Source organism: Orbicella franksi, chromosome 12 (assembly GCF_964199315.1).
Source record: "Orbicella franksi chromosome 12, jaOrbFran1.1, whole genome shotgun sequence".
In the NCBI taxonomy this organism is placed as follows: domain Eukaryota; kingdom Metazoa; phylum Cnidaria; class Anthozoa; order Scleractinia; family Merulinidae; genus Orbicella; species Orbicella franksi.
This window is the reverse complement of record NC_138156.1, coordinates 6,174,762-6,193,761: the sequence shown is the minus strand read 5'-3', so window position 1 is coordinate 6,193,761 and position 19,000 is coordinate 6,174,762. Positions and strand designations below refer to the sequence as shown.

Here is a 19,000-nt window from a genome sequence, read left to right as displayed (position 1 = left end):
AAGCAAAGCTACCAAATCGTCTAACCTCTGCTTCAAAGTTTTCCCTTTCTGAAAGAATGCAGCATAAATGAATAGTAATAGTGAACTTACCTGAACTACATGAAGAGACCACTTTGACAATGTCACGCAATATCAACAGTTTTTCATATATCTGGTTGTAAACTCGAGGAGATATGGGACTTCCCCTTGCCAATTTTCACAAGAAATGTATACCAGGGGGCAATGCTTACCCCCTAGCATGTATTTCTTTGTAAAAATTGGTAAGTTGAAGTCTCATATTTCCCTGTGTTTGCAACAGATTTTGTAAGCTTTTTAATTTTAAAAACAAAGAAGGATATTGTAATCAAACAGTGTCTAATGTTTGTGAACAATCAATGGTCTTTAGTGTCTTTTGAGAAGGTCATTGCTGTACTCTTCAACTGCTGTTTGAGGCAATTTGAAGTAAAATTACACAAGGTCCAACATGACTCACATGACTCTTGATCAAGAATACAGTCAAACCTCCACTAAAGGCCACCTCTCCACACAGCGACCTCTCTACAATGGCCACTTTTTCGGTCCTGGAGGATGGTCCATACATTCACCCTTATTTTAACCTCTCTACTGCAGCCACCTCTCTACAGCGGCAACAGCGGCAACAGCCACTACCCATGTCCCAACTGCCAAAATAACCTCTCCACAACAGCCAGTTAATCAACAACGGACAAATGGTGTCTACAAAACCTCATTTTGTACTGGAAAAAGTCACAAAACTTGATCGATACCGCACATTGCTGGTCTCTGTTTCTGTCTGGTTTCTGTTTTATTAATACATTTTGATTGTGCTGCGTATTTACAAGCTATACACTAAGCATTTTTTTTTAAAGATAAAAACGTTGAACCTTAGGAAAAAACACGGTGTCAAATTACACCCAGAGTAAGAGGGACTACTCGTAGTCTAAATTACATCCCAACCTCACCAAACCAGCCACTTTCCTCTGTCCCCAAGGTGGCCGTTGTGTAGAGGTTCGACTGTATTATCTTTGTTATTGTCGGTTGTTCATGTTTACATCTAAGGAAAGATTTCCGTATAACCCCATACATTTATTATGCATGCAGAATTATTAATTATGTATGCGCTCTATTGTTTTTGAAGACAATAGGAATTCCCGAGGGTATTGAATATATACATTGATAATTACTACTTACTGTATGAATAAAAGAGGATTTCATTGCGCGCTTTTGTGCGCTTTTGCACGCTGTCTTTTCGCCGATTCTCTTCTTCCCCTAGCTCCATTCTTCTCTCTTTTTCTTCTCCATATTATCCAGGCTCCTTGCGCATTTTTTTTCCTTTTTTTACCTTGTACCCCTGCAGGTCTCGAACCACTTACCTTTCGCATACCTCTCACCTACCAGTCTCTCTTCCACACCACTACACTATGAGGTTCAGTTGAGAATTTGCACTTGAAAAATCATTTTTATTTTACTTCACTCGTTCACATTGCCAAAAATTTACATTACAATTGAATTATTCCTCTGTTTAAAGCATGTTTCACGCTGCACGAAAACACGCATCGCATGTTTTTATCACTAGCTCCCTGGTGAATATAAAGGGGATGATTTATTTCTTTCTCCCTGTTGCCTCTACTCTCTTGTCATTTACAGTTTACCATTTTTATAGGAATGTCTACTCTAAACTTTTTTAAATTGTGTAAAATTTTGGCGGATCACAATCAGTGTATACAGTGGTGCAAGGAACACAACCTGCTTGCGTCGTCAGTTATGTGTCCATGGGAAAATTGTAGCAATACATTGACGTGGACACGACGAGCTTCATCGAGAGATGGGTTCGAATGGCGGTGTTCGAGAAGAAAATGCAATGGCATGGCATCAATGCGCCAGAACTCATGGTTTTCTGGAAGCAGGCTGTCCATTGAAAAAGTATTAGCCCTAACGCACGCTTGGGCGCACAAATTTACTATTACTCAAGCAGTGCACGAGACCTCACTAGATGACGAAACCACGTCAACAGAAACGGTGATAGATTGGTATAACTATTGCTGAGAGGTTTGTGCCGACAGAATCATGAATCATCATGCGGGGCAAATAGGCTGACCAGGTAAGACTGTGGAGATTGATGAGTCCAAGTTTGGCAAAACGAAGTACAACCGCGGTCGCTACATTGAAGAACAGTGGGTCTTTGGCGGCATCTGCCGCGAGACCAAGGCCTACTTTCTTGTTCCGGTAGCGCAAAGGGATAAAGACACACTCTTGCCCATCATACGCGCCCACATATTGCCGGGGACACGCGTGATGAGCGACATGTGGAAACCTTATGACTGCCTAAAAGACAATGGCTATAGTCATCTCACAGTTAACCACAGCCTAAACTTCGTAGACCCAGACACAGGTGCGCACACCCAGCGCATTGAAAATACATGGTGGGGAGTCAAACGAAGTATGCCTCGTACAGGAACATCCAAAGATCTCTTTGAAAGCTACCTACAGGAATGGATGTGGCGTAAGCACTATGGAGATGATCCTTTTGGAAACATTATCAAGCATATCGCCGACTTGTACGAAGTGCGCAAAGATGCGTAAATTGTTCCTTGTACCACTGTATGCACTGTTCGTGATCTGATCGCCACTTCATGGAGGAAAGAAACAAAATACACAGCTTCATCGCATGGGTCTGAACTTGAGGAAGGAAATCAAGGGGAAAAAAATGCCAAGAGACGCGACAGGTAAGCTATAATTTTTGTTTCACTTTGTTTACATTTACAAAATTAGTATAATAGTGGCTAACCCGCTCAACAGATTATCGCTAACTGCAAGCAGCCGGTTTTGCTTAGGCCTAAAGCAGTATTTTAAAGCTTTTTTAAACTAGCGAACAGGTCTAAATCGCTATTATTTTAAGCAGTTTTAAGCCTGCGTTCAGTTTAAAAATACGGTAAATGCTGCCCAAATTATGATATTTCGCATCGGATGTCCGTAATTTAGACCTAAAACTCGAGAAATTATTCTAAGTCTCAAAGAAATCGTTCCATTTTTGCGTATTTTAGATAGAAAATTGGAAAAAAAATCTAAGTCTAAAAGTATGGTAAAATTTAGAGTTATTCAAATCAACTAAGTCTCAAAGGAGCGCTATTGTTTACTCTATTGTTTAGTTAAACAAAGAACTGTATGCATAATAAATGTATGGGGTTATACGGAAATCTTGCCGCATCTAATCACCTGACAGTCACGTGTAACTATAACATAACATAACATAACATAACATAACATAGCATAGCATAGCATAGCATAGCATAGCATAGCATAGCATAGCATAGCATAGCATAGCATAGCATAGCATAGCATAGCATAGCATAGCATAGCATAGCATAGCATAGCATAGCATAGCATAGCATAGCATAGCATAGCATAGCATAGCATTGAGCGGAACCACTGTGTGAGATTTAAATTCCATCGAAACATAATTTTCTCTTGCATACAAATCTGTAGACGTTTTATTTAAATAAGGTTATGCATTAAACGAATAACCGATGTCTGTATCATCGACTGTTCACATCCTGTTTCTACCAAGCTCGACTCAAGCTTAATGTACATACCTGTATCGTCAGTACCACGAAATTTGCAAGCAAGCTTTCTCCTAACTTTGACAGTCGATGATGAGCTCAAGCATCCTCCAATTACTTTAAAAGATTTGCCCTTATCTGAATGTAGAAAGAAATAGGAAGGTACAATTTTATTGAAGATCAAAATGCACGCTTTTCGATGTCGTGTTATTGTGCACGCTATCAAAAGATCTCGTCGACCGACCGATGGACATTTCATGACATTTACCTGAGATTCGAAGATCTTGAGAACTATCTTCACCTTCGTTTGACGCCATCTGTTTATTACAAAAGAACCCGGAAACCCGGGCCCTGCACAAGAGCCTATCCAAAGAGAAAACTCAACCGTCGTTCCCTTTCATATTTTCACAAGCGCGCGAGGAAGTGTTGCGCGAGGTGACGTAAGGTTTCTATTCAGGCTTGGTTACAAAGAATTATACCACCGCTGATTGGCCGATTCATATCGGAACTCTGATTGGTTTGAATCTGAGAAATGAGTGAAAAAAAAGTGAGAAAATCAGTCATCCTCATCCTTGTGAGAAAATAGAAACCCTAACCTTGAGTCCTTGACCAAATAATAACTAGATCTAAATCTCAAAATGTGCACAGCAGACTAAAACAGATCTAGGGTCAGAGCTGATTTACAGAGTTATTGTTAGTTTTTAGGTAGCATTTGATGGTCTTTGATCAAGGTTAGGGTTAGTCTGCAGTCTTCATTCTACATTTACGCTTTTGAAAGCTTTCAGAGTGTATCGAATTGGCCAACTGAAAAATTTCAGGCAACATAGAGGGACAGGAGCCATGACCCGGAGCTTATCCAGGTTTCTGTAGCATGAAGCGACTGGGAATATTTCTACTCCCCCTTGGATTGGATGCTAGTCCATCGCAGGGTTACCTCCAGCATTAAATTTGCCGGTACCCATTTATACACCTGGGTGGATTATGGAGAGATGCAATGTGAGAGTAAAGTATCTTGCTCAAGAACACAACACAGCGTTCCCGACCAGGACTCGAATCCGGACCGCTCAATCCGGAGTCGAGCACACTAACCATAAGGCTACCGCGCCTCCGCTTCTAAAAGTAGAAAGATGTAGAAAACAAACGGTTGCATTGTCTCACTAACACAGCACGTTATATGGAGGCTCCAGGTCATGGGAGAAATATTGTGATTGAACGGGATTTAAGCTTTCCAGGCTCCTGCTTGCTAGTTCAGACAGTTGTGCTATCCTGCAAGATTTTTCTGGGTGCAAATGGCTTGATCAAAGCCCGACTGGATATGCTCCTGTATTCGGGATAGTCACATTAACACTTCGAAATTTCTGCCATTAAAGGGAAAATGAAATGCAAATATATTTATTCTTGGATTTCCCATGCACAGCTGTGTATTTTAAAATTTCAGAACATGTTTCGTTTGGATCGCTTGAACATAAAAACACCGTTGCAGGAAGGATTGTGACGCGCAAACTACATTGTAACGTGTGGATTATTTGCGAGTACGTTTTTTCCAGTTCTGTATTCTTTTCTTTTCTTGCTTTTTTTCTGGCTATCTTGGCTTGGGAATAAACTAACGTCACACCAAACCATTCAACTCGGGCTGCATCGAGAATACAAGGGTACTTTTCCATGATAGAAAAACAAACTGATTTCCAATTGAATTTATTTTATTTGAAATAACCAAGAGTAACTGAAGCCAGGCCTTACTCTACAGCGCGTTGCTCTAAGCTTCGATACACATTATACAGTTGTTCTTGCGTATCTTGTAAACCGGTGTAAAGAGGCTGTTTAAGTCCCAGAGCAAGTGTATGTTTTTATCACTATGGGAATTAAAGAGTTTATGGTCGGGTATTGTAGTTTAATGTATAAATCAGCGCCTCCTTGTATCTGTTTCATCTCGTGTTTGTTATCGTGTTGCTACTTCCCGTCCACAATTTCAAACACGTGTGGTTTTACAGTTCAGTGCCCGACGGCTTTGCATTCATTTCAGTATCGGCTATAGCTTTACCAGTCCTTCAAAACAGTCGAATATAATGTACATTACCATTTTGTAAAGCTGCATTAAATCGGCGATCTGTATTTAAAACACAGTTGAAAGTTCAGTGATCGACATGTCTTTGCGACCATCAAAAGAAAGAACCGTTATCCAGGTATTCTTCACCAGCAAGGTTTTTATGGCTCTCTACCCCATGATTTTTCTCTTCAGTGCCTCTTAAACATTGTTCAAGGCCAAAAGAGGTAACTGTCTTTCTTATGAATAAGAACAAGACCTTGAAAGCTTGTAAATTTGCGCACGCGCAGTGTAAGTGGCATACGTACGTACGAACGGGCGGCCCGGACAATAACGTGACGACCAAATTTTTTTGACTTCCACTACGTCTTTGTCACTCACAAACGTGATTGTATAGATCTTCTGATGGTATTAGTCTTTTCCAGCCTCAATTTTCTACCTCTCACTTCAGTGGACTGCTATCTGATAGAGTTCTCATCAAGTTCTCTGTAGTGAGGACTGCATATAATGCTTCTTTCGCGAAAACTGTTCTTTTTAACGATCTTTCTCAGGATATAAATACATATGCGTCCCTTCTATTTCAGTAAACAGCATGCCATTGCAGCTACGGTTCCTTTGGCACCGACTTTTCCTCTAGTTGCGTGACGTCCGTCCTAGTGTTGTTACTTCCGCTGGTGACGTCAGTGTGATGTCATTTCCGGTTATTTACATATTGCGTTATGTTTTATTTTTCCGTCGAGTTTTCTTTGATTGGTGCGTGGAAGACGATCCCTCGCCCACAACAATTTGACCATCTTGCAACTCCTGTAAAATAATGAACGAAATATTTTACATCTCTTTCAAGATCCGCCACTGCATACAGGTCGAGCCGAGTTTGCAAATTTTGGTCTCTCCACAAAAAGGTAAACTCTTTCAACTACGTTTCTGTATTGTAGAGGCAAAGTTCAAGTGAATTTTGCCATGCAATGAGGTGTTTCCATACCGGGAGGTTCCACGGTAAAGAAGAAATAACGTTTTCTCACCTGTCTCGTCTCATCAGGTGCGCTCGCTATTGCTTGTTGCGTCTCCAAGTGACGCATTAGATCTGCTAGTTGTTCTTGAAGATCACTCACTTCCTGAAGAATAAAAGTGGATTTTACCTTGCAAGTCTGGGGATGAAATCCTAAAAAGTGACCATTTATATGAAAACAATGGGGAAGTTTTTTCGTGGGATGCTGATGCCGTGAACGTTTTCAATTCTCCTCGAGAGTAAATTTGATGACAGCGATCGGGATTGGGAAATGTGCCCATTTGGGGAAGAGAAGTTGGTGAATTTTCCCTTGACTCTCACTTCTTACTCCATAGGCTTGTACGAATACGCTGATTCTGATAATTTGTACTCCTCTCAAGGGTTGCCGTTTCTTTGCCGTTTTCCATCTTGGTAAATTACCATTTTGAGTCCTGCTTCTCGACAGAAGGTAACCGTTTGTATTGCAAAAAGGAGATTTTATATTTTACTATCTACCGTCGGCAGCTTAATACCGTGAGAGTGATACCTGTTTCCGAGCTGCCTCTTCTTGTAGCAGCTTTTCTTCCGTTTGCTTCAACTTCTCTTGCCACAACTTTTGATTTTCTAGCAAACACTTGTTTAACTGAAAGGCAAAAATACAGTTGACTCTCTTTATTGTTAAGACGCATGGGACAGATACCTGCTACCCGACTTCTGGAGGAAGCCGCCGTAAAGGAAGTTGGCAAAAAAACTGCATTAGGAATTCTATTGCAGAACGATTGCGGCTAGCAGTCTCTGGCTGTTCAACAGTTTATTATCAAGACGTTCGAACAGAAAGAATAAACTGACAGAACAGCGATCCAATCCTATATCCAGATTCAACACTAATTTCATAGTATTCTGTACCTAAACATTCAAATCAAAACTTTGCGTTGTCCAGGACCTTGTGCCCAGGACCTTGTGCCCATTTTTTTTCCTCCAGGAGCCTGGAGCGGTCTACAAAAGTAGAAAACAAGAACATGAACTATGCACGCTGGTAAATTGTAGGTGCAACAAAACTTCACAAACCTCCTGCTCTTCTTTAAGATCACTGACGAGCTTTCCAACCCTAGTAACAACCTAATCAACAAAACAACACAAAATTTGTGTTGAGTCAATGGAAGAATAGGCCATTTCCGAGTTACTTGAAGCCTCTGTTTCAAAACGAGGCAATAGAAGAATAGGCCATTTCCGAGTTACTTGAAGCCTCTGTTTCAAAACGAGTCCACGTGGAAAACATTTCATATGAACATGAGTTTGATTCACTTGCAAATGAACCTGTATGCGGAACACATTTTCATTATGAATGGTTTAACTCGAAGACTCGTTTTGACACTGAAGCAAAAGGCAACTCGAAAATGGTATATTGTAACGAATCAGGGAATTAAAGTTTGTCACTCTTGTAAGAAAAAGTCAGCAAAACCGATCATCCATTCATTTGCCCCAATCATCCCAGTGGTTTGGCGTTTCAACACCATATGGCGCATAAGGCCCTAACATAAGGGCTAAGACCACATCCAATGCTCACTACCTTGTGCAGTTACTGATGTCTCAACGTAGATGAAGACCAATCTTCCCTTCAGTTCTCCTTCGACTGAACTTCTCTACAACAACCTTAGCCTGCTCTCGCGTCTTCCTTCCGGAGTCCAATATATTGGTGATACATCCTCGTTTTCTCCGAACGTAGCCGATCCAGTTTCATCCTTCGGCCATGACTTCTTCATGGTTCATGCTTTCATTGGCTACGTTCGATTTGCCGTGTAGTTTGATTGGTTCACTGTGTAACATTCTTAACCAATCGTGGAGTCGCTTACAGACGATCAAATTCAAAACTTGAACCAGACGTAACCTGATTGGCAGTCAGCTTGACAATAGTTATTGACGCTTGTGAGGTGAAGGTTGCATTATTTCCACACAAATTGCACACACAATGCCATGTTTGGCGAACCATTACCTGTGCATACTTTTTGTCCACATTTTTCTTTTCTTTTTCGGCTTCAGAAAGTTTCAACTCCAACCTTTTACATTCCTCCAGTGTTTTCTTCGTTCGCTCTTCCATAGAACTCGCCTGAAATATTTACAAAAGGAACCTTCTATCCTTTAGAACAAAGACGTCTACCGGGAAAGTTAAAACACAAATATCATGGCTTGATAATACGGCACTAAATCGCAGAGGTGCGAGCCCTTGTTTATTAGAAACAACATGAGAAAACTATGCAATTACTGTCAACACGATAGCAGTAAATGCCGTGCGTTTAAGTCCTTACACAGTAGGTCTCTTCCACTGCGACCGAAATCAAACCAAAATCACAGTATTTCACTGACCATCCAAGCTTTCTTGTTCTTGTATTTTTTTTGCCACTTATAAATATATTTGCAACATATCAATGTGTATAAGGCAAGGAAGCCCAGGGAAGCCAATAAGGCTTAAGTGAAGGACTGCCTTAAAGATACCTAAGCTATGACGCAACAAAAGAACAAAAATGTTGTCATGGGCACACGAAATGATAAAAATTAGTTGAGCAAAACTCGACGCGTGAATGCGCAAAAGCTAAGGAAGGAAAAAAAAAGAAAAAAGTACACACAAGCGCACTAACAGAAGTAAAATATACTTATACTTATACTTTCTACACATATTTCATGGTTTCGTTCTGTGAAGACAGTGTCCTGAGAGACGACGATACAAATATTGAATTACCTGCTCCGCTGCTTCTTTTTCAATTTGAGTAATTTTTTCTTGGAAATAAAGTCTTTGGTTCTCCAGTTGACTCGTCAGTAAGTATGTGTACTAGAAACAGAAAGGTCAGTTTGATTAGAAAATAAGACAAAAATAAACTGAGGACTTACATCAATTTAAAGACAAACAAACAAACAAACAAGCAAGCAAAACTACCTCTAGCGTGACAGAATCCATTTTTTCTTCATCCATAACCTGCAACAGTGATTGGAAGACCGTGTTAAAAGTTCATGAAAGATCCGACATGCAATGCTCGAATATTATCTATAAGTAAAGACATAAAGTTGATATTTGGCCTAGGGATAGGACAGTGAAACAACAAACTTTAACTCTGACTGTAATAAGCTGACAACAAAACGAAATTAATGTACAACACGATATTATGGTTGATTTAACTGACCTGTTGTCCTGAACCATACTCCACAAGCTTGCCGTCAGCCTTATTCTGGATCAGACGATGTACAAAGTTATCTGGATGAGGATGAAACAAAATTTGATAATTAACCAGTTGAGAATGAACTGGCTGTGGGAAAACGAGCCCGCATGCAAAATTTTACAATTTGCCGTACCCAAATTCGCAATTAGCCAATCAGAAACCGTGTCTACTGTTCTGATATCCTGCGATATCAAATCACTGACCTGATATGGCTACGATATCATGCACACTTGGCCGAATTTGGGTACGGTAAATATCTAATCGTACCTTTCTGACGCTTCGGCGACATATCAAGCTTGTTTGGTCGAGCCATGGGTAGTTTGGCTCGACGTAATACGAACTATGGCTCGACCACACTCGCCTGACTGCGGTCGATGTGTGCCAACAAGGTATGGTTAGGTATAAATACTAAACATATATAGATACACCGTACCTCCTGTATAGTCCCAGACTCGCTGTGTTCCCAGTTCTAAAGAATATGTGTGTTGCGTCTCTTGGAAATGTCTGTGAATTGAGAAAACAAAAGGAAACTTTCAAGAATTGTCTTGGACACACTTCAGATAACTGGAATTTCATTCCAAACGATTATCAATACTCTGAGTCTCTTTGATATTTAGAGTTCAGACACTGTTCCGTTATGATTTCGCCAAGAAATGCCCTCAGAAATTGGTTGGCTTGAGCGACAATAAAGTCGACCAAAGTTATCCGCATGGAAAAAAAACGATCTTAAAGACACCTTTTTGCAGAACTTTGCGATTGAACTTTGCATGCTAAATGGTATATTTTCATTCATTTACTTCTTATGTAAATAAACCCGCAAAGCTTCCACAACGTACCTTCATTGGAAGGTTTTATTAAGGTGTAAGATATCATAACTTGTTACTGATGTAACTACACTCAGCTTCTTCCACAAGAGATCACGCGGAAACAGATCACACGCTAACCTCTTGGCGTGAGACCTCAGATATCTACCGCATCCTATGTGACCGCATATAAGGCAAATCCACAGGCTCTAAACAAGAGAGAGAAAACACATGTTGGTTTCTTGTTTCTTCACAAAGCCAATCAGTATTCAAGTTTGTAGGACAGGTGTAACAGTCAAAACAGCCACGTGTAGTACACGTGCACATGCGAGTCTCGACTCTGATTGGCGGATGAAGTTTGAAAAACCATCAAAGTGTTGTCAGAAAGCAAAGACAAGTTATGGCGCGTTTGAGAAAAAATGGAAGCAAGAAACTGTATCGTAACTAGCTCTAAATAAAGGAAATTCATAAAAAGTTAACGCAGTTGTCAAATAGCTAAAAGAGGGTATGCATACCTCATTTGAATCACATTCAAAGCACTTGTTCCCGTCCACGGGTTGTGGAGTTTGGCAATATCTACACACTGGACAACTAGGGAATGAATCAAAACAAAAATACATTGGATATAGACATTGCAGTGAAATTTGGAACTTGGTGGAGATCGTTGAATTGGCACTATTTTGGTCTCTCAATTTGTTGCATTAACTCTTTACCGGATGAGTCCTTTTCTTTTAGAAGCGTATTGAAGTCAGGTGGCCCATGTAGCCAAGAAACGGACGGACGGACTGACTGACTGACTAATTGTCTGACTGGAGGACTGACTGACTGACTAATTGTCTGACTGGATGACTGGCTGACTGACTGACGACTGACAGACTCACTGATTGATTGATCGATCGATCGATCGATCGATCGATTGATTGATTGATTGATTGAAGGGCCGACTAATTTAATTGAATGACTGACTGACAGTCTGACTGACTGATTGATTGTCTGACTTAATGACCGTTTGAATGATGACTAACTGTCTCACTGATTGATTGACTGACTGAATGACTGACTGACGGACGGACGGACGGACGGACAGAAGGACTGACTGACTGACTGACTGATTGATTGATTGATTGGTTGGTTGGTTGGTTGATTGATTGATTGATTGATTGATTGATTGATTGATTGATTGATTGATTGATTGATTGATTGATTGATTGGTTGGTTGGTTGGTCGGTCGGTCATTGACTGAATGATTGATTTAGAACAATAGGAGGTTTAAACTTACGTAGTATCAGACCACTTAGACAAACAGCTTCCGTGAAACGAGTGATTACAAAGAATGGTTAAAACGCCTTCAACAGATTCATCCTGCAAAGTAAAACACGAAAGCTGCATCAACATTTAGTTCAGCTATGTGAACGGCAACGGCCTAGAATGCCTTGCCTGAAGTCCTGCGTTATGGTAACACTTGCTGAAACACCTGCTTCTAACATGGCTCCAAGCTAAAACAGATCAACAGATTAGAAATACCCAATTTCTGAATTTTAATATCGGTAGTCATTCGCAGACGAATCGCCGGAAATTGCATTTTCCATGATCAAAACTAGAAATTTTCTGCCAAAACTGTGAAGTCAAAAAACTGTATTCAAGAATTACACTGAATGAGTGTAAACGATATTTTACGAATACGTCGAAGAACTAGACTCTTCCAGTAGTCAGTGTGAACGCTTCTTTACCTTTATCCTTTATTGTTATCGCACTAGTCTATATGCTGCTTTGTTTTCAAGAATCTTTATGACTCCAGAATAATAAGCTACAAAGTTCAGTTCTTAATCACCTGTAAATTCGTCCATGATATTAAAACTGACCTGTTTTACTTTGTTACGCTATCCGGCCGACGCAGGCACTAAACTCTCGCTTTTTAAGGAAGCTTTATTCTTTTTCACAAGTTGCAGATGTAGTGTCGACGGTTTTAGGTGCGAATGTATTTGATTCCCGTTGGAAAAAATTAATTTGCTCCCGCAAGCAACATTAAAAAAAAATGATTAGCGAAGCATAAAACGAAAGAGATATTTGACAGCTTTATTTTGACGCAAGAATAGCAAAAGCCACATTTCGTTTCGATGTAATTGCATTTTCGTGTTCAAAATAACTTTGGGTTTATCACACCTGTAGTGCACATTGAAAAAAAATACAATATATAAAAATTGTGACAATTCTTCGTCGCCGATAGTATAAATAAATTTCGTTTGAAACAACCTATACCAACTTTTTTGTAGGCTTAATCAAGCCAAGTCGATAAAAACGGTTTATATCTCATTCAAACACAGACAGCTTTTCTCATCCTTTCCATGAAAATATTTTACTTGCATTTTATTGCAATACAAAATATAAACAACAACGAACCAACTTAGGCCAAAGACTGTACTGATCAACAAGGTTCATAAAATATACCAAAATGTCCTGAATTTCTTCGAATTACTTCGCGGCGTAATAATTTCAAATTGAATTTAATACCTTTATATAATTTGTGACTAGACCTTCAAAGACAAGATTCTACTATTTTGCCGAGCGATGGCTGTACTTATCCAACGTTTAAGACTTCATGCAATCATTCTCTTAGAGTCGAGCGATGAGATATCCGCGAGGGCATTTTTGCTGTTCGGTTACGGTTTTCGCTAATTCTCACTCGACAGTGTAACTTAACAGTAACGATATTCTAAAACATTAAACTGAAACTACATTACAATTAGGGCCTCTCATTCGCAAAATAATTGATTTTCTTTCGTTCAGGAGGACTACCATGTCCAATTTCTTCATCGTATCTAAATAAAGGATAATCCATTTGAAATAATTTCTATCAAACGTTCAGTTCTAAACGATGGAAAATTCTTACCATCCGCTCCAAACAGACTGGGCACTTCGGCAGTTCAGTTAAACCCACACACGGCAGACTTCCTCCCTTCAAAGACGAAAAAAAAAAACAATTTATTGTATTTTTAATAATTAATAACGTCTCAAAACGTCTGACGACTTGATACGACATCAAGCAAAATATTTGCATTGTTTCACCAGCGGCGAGAAAAATAAAACAGATGGCCTTTTTTTTCTTAGTACCTTCCGTCAGATAATATTCTTCAGTGAAAAAAAGGAAAAGGTGAAAGAGAAATTAAAGTAATAAGTAAATTATGTAAAACTGTCTGAATCTCTCTTTCGCGATTCGTTATATGTTAAAAAGTGTCAATTCGTTGACTATTTCAACGTTTTTTCCATGCAATCAAAAGGCAAATATGTATATGGCCTTGTCAACACAAGTTTTCGTTTGAGGGCATATAATTTCAAAACGTTCCCCCTTATTGTCTATATCAATCGTTTTCGACGGAGAACGAGAGTTTCGAAACGTATTGCAATAGGAAACTTATAATTCTACAAACATACCCCTACTGCTTTTGTACGGACGGGTGAAAATGATCACTTTCATTTTCAAGATTTCCGACTAGTATAATTGCAACTCTTAATCATGGTTCGCTGTATCATTATTAGTCGTCCACATTTTCAGAGCAAGATAAAGCAATAGTGCCGGTAAACGCAAATATCTTGCTAAGTTTTCGGCTCGGACGAAAACAAAGCCATATAAAACTAACGGCGATTGCCCAAGGAAATTTTTAAAATTCTAATAGCGGAGGCTTTGGATAAACAATTAAGAATAAAAATTAGCGCCAATAATTTTGAATCACGTTTCGATGCCTCGTTCATCATTTTCAAATTCGTAAAAATAAAAGTCAGATTCTAATGACTTCCACGCGCATTCTTAATATGTAAAGAACTCACAACAATATGACTTTTAGTTTTATGAATTTGAAAATGATGAATGAGACATCGAAACGTAATACAAAATTATTGGCGCTAATTTTTATTCTTACATTATTAAAAACATCTCGAAGGTGCGGTTCAGACGCCGTACTTCACATGAGCCGAATCGAATTCAATGAATTAAGTTCATGTGAAGTACAGCATCTAAACCGGGCCTAAAATGAACCAGAATCTGATTCTCAGAACACGGCTCAAGTTCCTTTTTATCTTAAATATGGACCAATTTACATGTCTATTGTATTAATGATGGATTATTAAGAACCACTGGATGGCTAAGAACAATGTCGGGGACTAGAGTAAAGAATACATGGTCATGCAAATATAAAGCAAAGGCCAGTACCTCTGATAATTTCTTGGTTTCCACTTTAGCAACATAGACTAGATGACAAACCTAAAGAAAAAGGCAATTAATTTGACTGACTGACTACTGATCAATCAACCAACTGACAACATGATTGGTTGGTTGGTTGGTCAGTTGGTTGTTTAGTTGATGGGCTGATTAGTTGATTGGCTGACTGAATAATTGACTGATTGATTGACTGAATAATTGATTGATTAATTGACAGACTGATTGATTGATTGATTGATTGATTGATTGATTGATTGATTGATTCATTGATTGATTGATTAATTAACTGATTGATTGAGAAACAATACAAAATGTTTATTCACCTATTCCTCTAAGAAACTGGTAGGATGATATGTTGTTTGGTTGATTGACTGACTGACTCACTGACTCACTGACTCACTGACTCACTGACTCACTGACTCACTGACTCACTGACTCACTGACTCACTGACTCACTGACTCACTGACTCACTGACTCACTGACTCACTGACTCACTGACTGACTCACTGACTCACTGACTGACTCACTGACTCACTGACTCACTAACTCACTGACTCACTCACTGACTCACTGACTCGCTGACTCACTGACTCACTGACTCACTGACTCACTGACTCACTGACTCACTGACTCACTGACTCACTGACTCACTGACTCACTGACTCACTGATTGAGAAACAGTGCATAATATTTTACTTACCTCTTCCTCTAAGAGATTGTAAGGCTGACCATTAAATGTATTGTAGAATTCATCAGCCAGTTCCTTCAAGAGAAAGAAATCTTACCCATCTTGATTGGTATGTGTCAGTGGGTGAATAAGAATCCTGTTTGAAACTCATCTACTATTAAATATATGTTGTCCTAAACAGTGTGTTTTCCCATCTCAGAAAATCACAGTTACTGCCAATGGATGCTTCCATTCAATGTTGGATCTTCCAAATCAGTTCAAAGGACACACTTTTTATGAAAAATCTTGGGGTATGGGGGATGCTTTCCTGTTGAGGCCCTTTCAGTACAAGGCTTGATTGGCTCCTGATCTTTCTAAGCCATTAACTATATTATTATTCATCATTTCTTCAAATTACTGAGTAGCACTACACATTACCTGACTCCTAAATTTCACAAGAACCATGTACTGATTGGGTGTGGCATCTCTGATGATCTTGACACATTCAATAAATTCTCTGAAAAGAAAATTGTGTGTGTTATTGACAGAAGTACATGTAGAAAATGGGTCTTGGTGACTCTCCACAATATCTAATATGAACAAAAATACCAAGATTTATTGTACTACTACTAATAATAATAACAAGGAATTACATCTTATCCTGAACAACTATGTCCTGAATTATAAATGAATTTCACATGCTGGCAAACACCATCAAATCTGCGTTACTTTCTAAGACGTCTTTTGTTTAGACTCTAAATTTGTTGGAGTACAAGACCGGGCTGTCATTAAGTTTCTGGTCACCCGTAGCCTTGTACTCCACACCTGTAGCAAATAATTTGTTACTTTGTGAGTGAATTCTATCAACAACAGGCAATTTCACCTGTAACATCACGAAAAATGAAGCATACTCAGCTGTAACAGGTGTTATGGGCTATGGCCCTTAATGACAGCCCTGCAAGATACATAATACACATTCTGTCAATGAAATCAAATCACTCACTCTGAAGGAGCTACAAATTGCATGAGTTCAATACAGGTCATCTTGGCTGGTACAGCAAGCATGCAGATCATCTCACTCCGTTTAACGCCTTCAGACAATGACGTCATCTCACTAGTACAGACCAATAAGGTACATAATTCAGCCGTTATCAGAATTACATAAACTACAAATCGCTCCAACAACATGTTATCTTGAAGTTCTTGATGCAAACTAACAGGTACGTATTAAGCAATCTAAGAACACCTTTGTTGATTAACAAAATTGACTTCATAGATTCAATTTGATATTCATTGTTTTATTGATATCTGAACTTAAATTTTAAACAGTTTGAGTTATCTGAAAATCAAATTGGTAATAAGAACACGCATGTACCAGTAAACACCACCAACTAAATGTCCTGGGATGGATCTAGGGGGAACAGTTAGATCGAACCCCACTAAAATTTAAAAAAAAAATGACACATTCTAATGCTCCGACTTGGCCTCAGAATGCCGGAAATCTCATTTCCGAGGACCTCAATTTTAAAGTTTTCTGGGGGAGGACGCCCTTGGACACCCCTACAGGGGACTGCCTTTGGCAGTCCATATCTCCAACCCCCTTCTATAAAATCGTGAATCCGTCCCAGATGTCCTCCACATGGTGGCTTTTTTTTTAAAGATTTTGCTATATCATGCTAGGCAGCTTTAATAATTATCTGACATTAAACTCACTTGTTCTTATAGATGTGTATAATTCCCTTGATGATCTCCACCATAGGATTTCCACAGAAGAATGCTACTTTACCTTTTTCCTCTCGTTCTTCTCCATGAGCTGCGTCTTTCACATCAAACAGATTAACAATAATTATTATTACAATAATTATATTATATAAAACAAATTAAAAAGTTTATTTCTGTGTCTAAAAGAAGTCAAGCCAATGTAAATCAAAGTTGGTGTTTCTTGACTTCCTGTGACTTCACATGTCAGTAGCAGAGCTATTACACCAACATCTCAAAGGTCCTGCAGTTCGAATTGAGTACCAGTTTTTTATCTGGATTTCTTTTCAACTGCATGAGATGACAGCAATAACTGTGATCTCATCAAGTTTTCAGATATCAATCTTTTTTTTGTACAGTATTCCCTTCACAATTTTCTTTCATTTCTTGGTTATTGTAGTTCTATAAAATGAAATTACTGGTCAATCTCCCCTGTAAAATAGATAAATAATATACGTATGGACAAAGTTAATAGAGGGAAATGGTTATAAACCCAACAAAGTTCTTTGTTGTATGTTTTTGTTCGCTTTTTTTGGCCTTGACCGTGCACAAAACACAATGGTTGTTTACTCTACACTGAGGAACTAACCAATAGAAACGTGTTGGTTACGTAACTCATGCATAGTGTATGAACACAAAACAAAAGATTGTGCACGGTCATGGACCTTTCAACATAAATCTTGGCATCTTTGTTTGCTCCTTTGATGTTTGCTGGGCTTCATAACCAGTCCCCTCTATTAACTATGGTATGGATATGCAAGTCTGAATAAAAAAACACCTATGACATCGGAATGATTGGCATGTCAGTGCCACTTTAAAAGCTTTTGAGTCAAGTCTGTCACAGGTGATCAAGGCATGATTTCAAACTGATCCTTACCACTATTTCTTGCTAGTGTTTCAAGGTGAATATCATGAGGATATCGTCCACCCCTGTGAACTTTCATCTTTTCTTCAGAGACATTGCTGGGTGCAGGATCCTTCTCCTCCCCACCAGTACAATTTCCCTCTTCTGATGTCGACATGACTTTACTTGTGACAAACCCAGGGGCTGCAACATACATGTATTAAAGAAGGTATCGTCCTTTAGTAAATAAATGCATTTGAACCTCTCGTAAGCCAAAAACAAGGTCCACTTACAAGTGTCCATCTATGGGAACTTCTTTTGACCTTGCCATAGTGTCTCTTATCCCAAGCCATGGCTAGCTAATCTTTACATTGTGTGATTTCATTGAATTGTTTAAAGTCAGTCAGTCATAAGTGAAAAAAACATTCTGAAAAATTTTAAGGAAAACTTGAAGAGTTATTTAATTTGGTATTTTACATATATATATAAGGATAATGTTATTTAAGGACAAATATGTATAGGAGTACACATTTTGTCCACAAAGAGAAAACAGATCGGATGAAAGCAAAAGCTATAATTTTAAGTAATTTAACAAGTCTGTAAAACATTTAGTTAAGGTTGTACTAACCACTGTAATCTAAGCCTTGGGGCAAAGGCAGGTCATCAGCAACCTCAAATCTGAGAACCACGAGGGAAATTGACATTGATCCTCTTTTTCTTTGTTGTACATAAGTAAACTTGACGATTTAACACTAACTAACTCAAGGAATTACTGAATCATCGCCATATTTCCCTTTCCAGACAGGGAAAATTGAGCCTTCACTGTTAGTATCACCAGATTCAGCGGACACAACTATCACGTCATGCAAAAAAAGATGTAACGGAGATGTAACGCAATACAATTTCTCCA

General features: G+C 38.9%; 2 protein-coding genes across 2 annotated transcripts in view; both read right to left on the bottom strand.

Moving 5' to 3' along the window:
- Nucleotides 1–3,972, bottom strand: part of LOC145463078 (uncharacterized) — an 11,823-nt gene extending 7,851 nt beyond the window's left edge. The window contains exons 1-3 of the mRNA XM_081446794.1: nt 3,826–3,972; nt 3,591–3,695; nt 1–48 (exon numbers count right to left, since the gene is read on the bottom strand). The exon at nt 1–48 is cut by the window's left edge and continues 113 nt beyond it. Of these exons, the coding sequence (XP_081302920.1) occupies nt 1–48; nt 3,591–3,695; nt 3,826–3,874 (202 nt within the window). The 5' untranslated portion in view covers nt 3,875–3,972. The remainder of the gene's footprint in view (nt 49–3,590; nt 3,696–3,825) is intronic.
- A 1,195-nt stretch (nt 3,973–5,167) lies between these two features.
- LOC145462515 (BRCA1-associated protein-like) lies at nt 5,168–18,804 on the bottom strand. Its single transcript, XM_081446040.1, has 20 exons — nt 18,719–18,804; nt 18,124–18,294; nt 17,202–17,307; nt 16,492–16,602; nt 15,927–16,005; nt 15,522–15,584; nt 14,812–14,862; nt 13,495–13,560; nt 11,884–11,966; nt 11,120–11,195; nt 10,746–10,813; nt 10,235–10,305; nt 9,766–9,836; nt 9,522–9,560; nt 9,327–9,416; nt 8,583–8,696; nt 7,658–7,708; nt 7,137–7,232; nt 6,624–6,716; nt 5,168–6,405 (listed from the first exon to the last, which is right to left on the bottom strand). The coding sequence occupies exons 1-20, from the start codon at nt 18,792–18,794 to the stop codon at nt 6,319–6,321; spliced, it is 1,662 nt and encodes a 553-aa protein (XP_081302166.1). The 5' UTR covers nt 18,795–18,804; the 3' UTR covers nt 5,168–6,318.
- Between the last annotated feature and the right edge of the window lie 196 nt (nt 18,805–19,000).

Excerpts from the sequence above, each read along its gene's own strand:
- LOC145462515 (XM_081446040.1), bottom strand. The coding sequence starts at position 18,794 with ATGTCAATTTCCCTCGTGGTTCTCAGATTTGAGGTTGCTGATGACCTG. Across the intron at positions 10,306-10,745 it reads CTGAGGTCTCACGCCAAGAG|ACATTTCCAAGAGACGCAAC; the intron begins GTTAGCGTGTGA and ends CTCAATTCACAG. Across the intron at positions 9,561-9,765 it reads AGTATGGTTCAGGACAACAG|GTTATGGATGAAGAAAAAAT; the intron begins GTCAGTTAAATC and ends TCACTGTTGCAG.